Genomic DNA, 8,090 nt, shown 5'->3' on the forward strand with positions numbered 1-8,090 from the left:
TCCGGTACCCAAGCAGCCGAGCGGCTGTGAACCTGAACTGCAAAAGTAGCAGCTGGGATGTCCAGAAAGGAGGGAAAGGATATGAGCAAATTATGTTCTTCCTGTGACAGTTTTGAACAGCCTCAAGGTGAGTGACAAAGGGGTCTATAAACGGTGCGTTTACCTCAAGCCATCCCCTCACACAGCTCAGGCCATTCCTCACATCGCGATTGTCATTTACTGCCTGTCCACACTGGATCCTGACACAGAACTGTCATAGGCTGTGATAGACTCATCGGCACTTACTCTCCCGAGGTCTGAAATCAAAAGTATCCCTCCCCACATACCTTTCAGCGGGCATTAAAACATTTTCTTTTCCAGACTTGAAGACAGTGCAGCATCTGGGGGGGGGGTGCTGTCGTGCAGAGGGAGGGAAGACAGGTGGGGGCGGGTGGTAGTGACAACTCAGCCTTCTTCACAGCTACAGATAAGACGTGCCTTTTTATTTCCCTCTTGGTCTTTCTGAAGTCATCTCTAGAGACAAGGTTTCAAACATGATCTTTATTTCATTGCTGAGACCCGGGGAATATTCATTAACAGCCTCTCTCAGATTCACATTAATTTCAAACCGACAGCATAATCCAGCCGCAACTACACCGTACACAACAGAAATCCTGGACAGGACTGGCCAGAGCCAGGCAGGGATGCATGGGGACAGGCCACCATTGTCTCATTCAGCATCCACAAGAGGCCGAACTTCCTGAAAATAACTATTCCTCTGCCTGGGTGAAATCCACCTCGTGGTCCGTTAAACTGCTCATTCAAAGCCCTCAAAATAATAAATATATATTACAACTATACAGTCCTCCCTTAGGTACCAAGGCAGCATTTGTTCCACAGGTAGCTTTGACCCTCCATTCTCTTGTTCATACAATTGGGAAAACAAGTAATGAATGTCAAATCCCTCATCTAGAAATTTTTACTTCTCCACATTCAGAAACTCTGAATTTTTGTTTCTAATTCCTCTGCGGGAAATATTAGCCTATACCCGGGCACTCAGGAAATCTTGAAGACGTTCCTGTTGCCCGCTCCCCACATCGAAACAGAGCCCAAGGCCCCCTTCCTCCAGCAAACTTCAGTGAACAGCCTAGCAATTTCTCCAAACAGGGAACACATTCTTTCACTCTTTCCCTTCTGAGCGCTTTAAAATTTCGACAGTTCACTATTTCATTCACTTACTTACCAAGCGTTTATCAAGGACTCACTACGCCGTGGACACTGACGGGTACAGGATTTGCCCCAGTCCCTGCCTGCAAAGGTGCCCACGGGTCAGTCTGAATGAGGCCTTTGAGTGCCTCTGAGCTCCCTGAAATTCAAGTACCCAGCCAGTGCCACTGCCTTGTTCCAAACTCTTATTTGTTGACTAGATGCACCAGGTAGACTACGTTTTATAAATAGAGCTTTCTAATTAACAAAGGCATTCCAAAGTCAAAGGGGGCAGTCAGGCGTACTATCAGCTGAGCAGAATTTGAAAATAAAAATCACTCCGATAACCTGCTCTGAAGAATATTTCCTCCTGCTGATGGACATTCTGCCAAGCTGGGACATGGAAAAGCATTGCCTTTACGGCTGCTGCCTCAGAAACGGTCACAGTCTCGGGTGCGGTTTGCCGGGGCCCAGGTCTGCTTGCACTGGAAGCTGACAGGAGCTTATGAACACCAAAAAACCTTCTCCCCTTATCCGACCCGTGGAAGCTGAATGTCACTGATAGGACTGTCTCGGCTGTTGGTGGGAACTACACCTGTCTTGCTTTCCTAGAATGCAGCTAGGTACACATCTCCAGGAGCCACAATTCACCTTTTCCAATGACAGAGCGGCAGAGTGGAGAGCAAGCATCTGCTACAAACAAGGGTATTGGGCAGAAACCCCGTTCAAACACCACCAGGGGACAAATGGTGTTGATGCTTAAAATTTCATCTGAGCGGAGGCCGTGAGTGCTCTGCCGGCTGCCAGGGCCCCACGTGGCATCCAGGGTTTTTTTGGTTTTTTTGGTTTTTTTTTTTTTTGGTTTTTTTTTTTAGATACAAGATCCAAACACATCGAAATTCTACTTTAACACCAAGTCCTTACATATACTGAGAGAAAAATGAATTCCACTGTTTAAAAAATCCTTCACTCAAAAATGAAGCATGAATTTTACTGTAATCAAGTGATAAGAGCTGATTCTAACGCCACATGAAGTTTGTTTTTCCGTGGTTTTTTATTCAGAATGGTTGCCTTTTAATGATGCGGTCTTGATTTCCTGTTAAACCTGTTTCACCTATAGTTGTCCAACATTAATATTTATTTTGTTCACTTAATTTTAGTATTCTTCAATGAAAGCTATTACAAATCTTCTGTTGCTGCCGATGGTAATTGGGTAGAGGCGCTACCGTGAAAATAGCATAGAAAACATGATCCATGTATCATAGCTGTCGTCTGATTTAAACAACACAATACTACAAACTGTTTTAGGAAATTAAGAACTAGTCATTCTAGAGTATGTTAGAAAACCCACTGCTAAACACAACTCTGTTTTTCTAACTTCTGTGCTTCTTTATCTTGAACTCTCAACAGTGTAGTTAGATTTCACATTGTAATGAAAATTATACTTAAGAATCACCTTGTCTTAAAATCTTTCCCATGTACATATTATTTTTCATCATATTTTCCTTCAGATCCCCCACGTTTAGCCAACGTAGCTTGGCCTGCAGAGATTTCACAATAAATTACAGTAAAATAAAGTCATGATAATCTCAAACTCGTACCATCTCTAATGAAATATATAACTACACTGTCTCTCATTCCTTACTTAGGGTTTAAAACTTCGTACTGTAATACAGAATGCTTCAGTCGAAATCTCAGGACAGCAGCACACCATCACCATTGCAGGAAAACTGGCACGGTTTTCTCCCTGGAAAATACCAAATCTCAAAATCCAACACACTTACTCATAATTCATTTTCATTTCCTCTTTCCCAGAATTCATTTTCCTATCTAAAAGGAGCTCTTGACTGAAGCCTTATGCTGTCTGTAACATGTTATAGCTTCTTTGCAATTTTACTTTTAGGAAACACAGTCAGGAAAAGTAATGCACCCTCGTGGGCATCCCACGTAAGCCATGACAAATTCACATTCTGTTTTGCACTGATTTGAATGGGAACCAAGAAAGAAAAGGAAAAGCCTGTGAGTGCCCTTATAGCTCTCAGGTGAAACTTCCCTTTTTGAATGCCTCCATTTACTGGGTCACAGGCAGAAGAACACTCCAGACACATATACTTGTTATTTTTCTAACCAAAGAAGTTGCTGCTATCATCAACAATACATTCATGCTGATTTTTGTGGTCTGTGTTTTAATCCTCAGAAATTTTTTACTTATATTCCTTTTTTTTTTTTTTAAGTCCTTTTTCTGAACTAACCTCAGAACCAAAACATGTCTCTGCTTCAGGGTTCCCCAGTCTTAACTGAACAGTAATCAAAACCGAATGCCTTCAAAGCCCCAAGGGCTGCTTCTTCCTTGCTGTGCTCAAAGTGGAACAGGAAAGTAGTGTGAGTTTTCCCTCCACCACCCTGCTTGGTGTTTGCCTTTAGAATTCGAAGGTTTGTCCCCACTCCTGCTCACCTGACAGGCTGTGATTTACATGTGAGAAAACTACTCCAAGGTTCTTATCAAGGAGTCAGAAGCTGTTCCCACCCATCCTAGCAGTTTTCTAGGAAACAGAATGGGGAGAGGAGGTGGGGGGAGAGGAAGCAAAGTCTGTCTGAAGCTACACAAGAGAAGTAGCCCAGGTCAATCCAAAGTAATGGAGGCAAATATTAAAAAGAATATTATTTATTATCTTTTTTATTAATACTCACATAGAACCTTTGCTTTTTACACAAGTCTACTTTTAGAAGAATGCCTCCTCGGTTTATCATCCAATGGAGCTCTGCGCTCCTGGACAACTTCCCCTTTCTCCACCCCCACCCCTCACAACCAAATTACTTTTACATGTTCACAGATACCACGAAAATTTTGTAAACAAGATTTAAGTTACTGGATCTTGATTTAATCAACATCCCACTTCAAAAGGGAAGGCAGGTAAGAGAGAGGGTAGGAAAGGGGAGAAAAAGGAAAGGAGAAGAGGCAGGGGAGAGGGGGTGGGGGAGCTGGTCAGAACTTTCAAGTCTTGCCTTTGCTGAGATGTGTGTATATTGTGGCTGTTCCTTGAAATTCAATGACTCAAAACATTGACAGCAAGTGCCTGTGTGGTTATTTATATTATATATCTATAATAGAATATGTGGGCTTCCTCAGTTTGGGTCTGGGCTGTTTTTGTTTAAATACACCACAGTCCTCCTGTGGGCGTCCCCACCGGGAGTCGGCTCTCCCAGGAAACGCTCTCAGAGCCGGGGCTTCCGGAGCAGGGTCTTACTGAGGTCTTTGACCTCCTCGGGGCTATTGACCCGCTCATAGCCCAGCACGGCCATGGGCTGGTAGCAAAACTCCTCCACCTGTTTGATCTGCTGGAAGGTGAGGGCCGTCCGCCAGGCGTTGGCGGCCTGCGTGGCATTCCGCGCGGACACTACGAAAGGCTTAGAGGAGGAGCCTGAGCCGCTGGTCATGTTGAGGGCAAACTGTTCCATTTCGGGGCTCACCAGCAGCCCCACAAAGTCGTACACCCTCCGTAGGGTCTTGACGGGGTCTCCCACCAGGTCCTCGTACCGCACGACCAGGTAGTGGCCTTGCAGCCAGTCAGGGGGCTGCAGGGCCGTCTGGAGTGTCTTGGCCATGCTGTTGCAGATGACCTCCATAGCGCCAAGCGCGTGGTAGTCCGCCGGGCCGCCCACGCCCTCCTTCTTGACGCCCAGCTTGTGGCCAGCGGCCTCCAGGAAGGGCATGCGGTGGGCTCGCGGGTCCCGGCTGCGCACCACCTGAAGGCTCTCGCGGATAAGCCCGTGGCGCGAGCGGATGCGTGAGCTGGCCACAGCACGCGGATCGCGCACTAGGTGGATGACCTTGAGGTCCAGGGCCGGGTCGCGCAGCAGGGGCGCCAACACGGCCACGTCGAAGACACGCACGCCCTTGATGACCAGCGTGCGGTACTTGCGGCACTCCTCCTCAAAGCGTGCCAGGCGCTGCGGCGGGCACTTCTTGCACACGCGGTCATCCACCAGCCCCACGACCTCCTTGCGGTAGGCTGGGCACAGCGGCGAGGAGCACACCACCTTGTTGGTGGCTGCCCCGAAAATGCCCAGCGTGGTGAGGTTGCGCCCCCCGCTACCCGCAGGGCTGTACAGCTGGAAGACCGAGAGGTCGCAGCGATAGAGAGCGCTCAGCATGTCCCGCGCAGCCCCTTGAAGAGAAACAGCGTCCCCTGGGTACAGTTTTTGCCATACATGCCACACTGGCTCGTAGAGAAAGAACACCTCGGGGTTCTGGTTGAAGAGCTCACCGAAGAAAGACGAGCCCGAGCGCCACGTGGTGAACACATACACCAACTGCCTCTTTTCTCCGCTACCCCCGGTGCCCCGAGTGCCATTGCGAGGAGGGGCCACGGCCCCCGCTGCCCCTGCTGCTGCGGCGGCGGCTGGGGCCACCCCGACGCCTGCGGCGGCAGGAGGACGATACGGAGTACGAGGGTCCAAGCGGGTGTGTGCGCGGGGCGGCACAGCCGGAGGCTGCCCCGGGCGCGCCCAGCCGCCCCCAGCCGCGGCACCCAGCAGCCCGTCGGGGCTGCATTGCTGCAGCGGCTCCTTGTGCCACTTGTAGTCCAGGAGGTTGAGCATGGTGAGCACCAACAGCAGCGCATAGCCCGCGCACAGCACCAGCGCCTTCCTGCGGAACACCTTCATTCCGAGCGGGGACGCGGGCCAGCGACGGCCCGGGCGCCTGGGCCACGGCGGGAGCAGGGCGCGCGGTGCGGCGGCAGGCGCAGCCGGGAGCAACCGGGGGGGCGCGCCCGGGGGCAGGGCTCGCGGCGGGCTGCGGCTCATCACAGGCACAGCCGGGGCCGGCGGCGCGGCGGAGGCGGCCCTGCAGCCCAGGAGGGGGACGCAGCGGGCCGACTTCGGGCGCGGAGACTGGGGCCGCGGCTCCGAGGCGGACGCGGCAGCAGCGGCGGCTGGTCCCCGACGCCCAAGGCTGGCTCTCCCATGGCAGCGGCTCCGATAAAGACCTGCGAGGGAGAAGCGGAGTAAGCCGATGCGCCCCAATCCTCCTCCCCATCCGCCTCCTCCACCGAAGTAACGCCCACCCGCGGGTCTACCGGGCTCCCCCCGCTCACCTGGTGCCGCGGGCGCGCCCCGGAGCCGCCCGGGATCACGCCCGGATGGTCTGTCCCGCTGTCACTCGTTCCTCGGTTTCTCGCGCACGGTCTTGCCCGGTAGTCCCCTCGCCTTAGAGGGGGCCGCGGGACTCGGCAGCCCAAGCCCTGGACAGTTTCCGGGCAGCGGGCGCCCTGCGGCTCGGGAAGGGAAACTTTCACCGGGCCTGGAACCCTGCTCCGCGCTCTGCTGAGCCCAGCATGCCCAGCTCCAGCGGTGTCTCCGCCGCCCTCTCGAGACCACAGCTTCCTTCCTCGCTCCAGGGGGCGAAGCCGGCTGGGGGAGGGGGCTTATACAGGACTCAGCTCCCCGCAAAGCGGCTCCGCCTTTCTCGCTCTCGGCCTCCGCGCCCGGAATCTTCCCATCTCTCTGGCGGCGGTGGATGGGGTGCAGCGCGACCCTGCAGCGGCAGCAGCTGCTTCTTCCATCACTCGGAGGATGCCCGGGCCGGCATAGCCTGCAGCGCCCGCCGCTCCGCAGCCTCCTACTGGCCCGGGAGGACCCTACACACACAACAATCGGCCAAGGAGACGGAGTCTGCAACGCTCCCTTGCCGGCCCGCCCCCCCCCTCCCCCGCGGCACCAGCCGCTTCTGGCCAACGAGGTATCGGGGCAGAGGGAGCCCCCGCCGCTGCCGCCGCCGTGCGAAAGCAGCGCCCGGGAGGATGCTGCTACCCGACTCCCCCTACGCTGAGCGGCTGCAACGCGCTCCGGCCAGCCTCTGCGCGGCTGCTGCCAGCCTGCGCCGGGTTGGTGCGCGCGGCCGTCCGTCCCTGCGGCTCCTCCCCTTCGCCGCGCTGCCCTCCTCCTCCGCCCGTCCCGTGCCCGCCCCCCTTGAAGAATCGGGCTCCAGCCGCCTCCGCCGCCTTGGGGGCAGGAGATGCGGGGCTCGATTCACCGCGACGACGCTCGGGCCGCCATCTACACGACCGAGGCCGTAGCAGTCCGTCCCCAAGCACCTGGGCGCGGAAGCGGGGTGCGGAGAGATCGGGCGCCCAGGGCTCTGAGAAACTTGGAGTCTCCTTGCGGCTGCCGGGCTTAGGCGCCCGTTTTTGCTTTCAGAGGGAGTTGGTGATAAAGTTAGGGCAGAAATCCCCAAGCGGCCGCCCACTCCGCTCTTCGCCCTGGGCGTCGGCACCGCCCTCCCCTCTGGGAACCCAGGACTCACCCGGCTCCGAGGATGCCGAGCGCCGCTTGCAGGCTTTCTACTCCCGGCTCACGCGTTCCAGCTGCTCTGGGGCTTCTCCCTCAGCGAGGAAGTAATAAATCTTTCTGACCCCGGGGTCAAAGAAGACGCATCAGTTTTTGGGAGGAGTGTGCAGGCGGGGCGCCTTCCCCCACTTTACTCCACCTACGGATAGAGCAGCTTGGGGTTCACTACGTCCCCCGCAGATGCTCTCCTGGCCTCCGCTCGTAATGATGCGTCCGCTGTGACCGAGTGCTCGGGAACTGGGCTGATGGGGGTCGGGGAGTGACTCTGTTGTTCCAGTTTACAGTAAAATACTTGTCTTGCTTCTTGCTTTTACAGATAAGTTCACATGTTTTGACCAAAGGAAACACGGCCGTTGGAAGTAAAAACTCATTTTGAGTTGTTTTAAGTTAAAGTTCTTTTTAAAAAGATGAAAAATCGCTCGCTCGCTCGCGCTTTCTCTCTGGCTATCAAGAGAACCAAAGGCAACTAAGCCATAGCCTCAACTGCATCCGTAAAATGGGGACACTTATAATAGCGTTCGGTAATTCAACGGTGAAGATGATTTAACCCCATT

General features: G+C 53.7%; 2 protein-coding genes across 2 annotated transcripts; one reads left to right on the top strand and one right to left on the bottom strand.

Annotated features, from left to right (window-relative positions):
* Positions 1 to 531: 531 nt before the first annotated feature.
* On the bottom strand, positions 532 to 7,119 carry LOC111150194 (carbohydrate sulfotransferase 2). Its single transcript, XM_022507603.1, has 2 exons — positions 6,285 to 7,119; positions 532 to 6,176 (listed from the first exon to the last, which is right to left on the bottom strand). The coding sequence occupies exon 2, from the start codon at positions 5,992 to 5,994 to the stop codon at positions 4,402 to 4,404; it is 1,593 nt and encodes a 530-aa protein (XP_022363311.1). The 5' UTR covers positions 5,995 to 6,176; positions 6,285 to 7,119; the 3' UTR covers positions 532 to 4,401.
* On the top strand, positions 6,512 to 7,849 carry LOC111150199. The gene has a single exon (XM_022507616.1). It carries the CDS (start codon positions 6,525 to 6,527, stop codon positions 7,263 to 7,265), a length of 741 nt encoding a protein of 246 aa, XP_022363324.1. The 5' UTR covers positions 6,512 to 6,524; the 3' UTR covers positions 7,266 to 7,849.
* Positions 7,850 to 8,090: the final 241 nt, after the last annotated feature.

This window comes from Enhydra lutris, unplaced genomic scaffold (assembly GCF_002288905.1).
Source record: "Enhydra lutris kenyoni isolate GAN:26980312 unplaced genomic scaffold, ASM228890v2 scaffoldscaffold2, whole genome shotgun sequence".
In the NCBI taxonomy this organism is placed as follows: domain Eukaryota; kingdom Metazoa; phylum Chordata; class Mammalia; order Carnivora; family Mustelidae; genus Enhydra; species Enhydra lutris.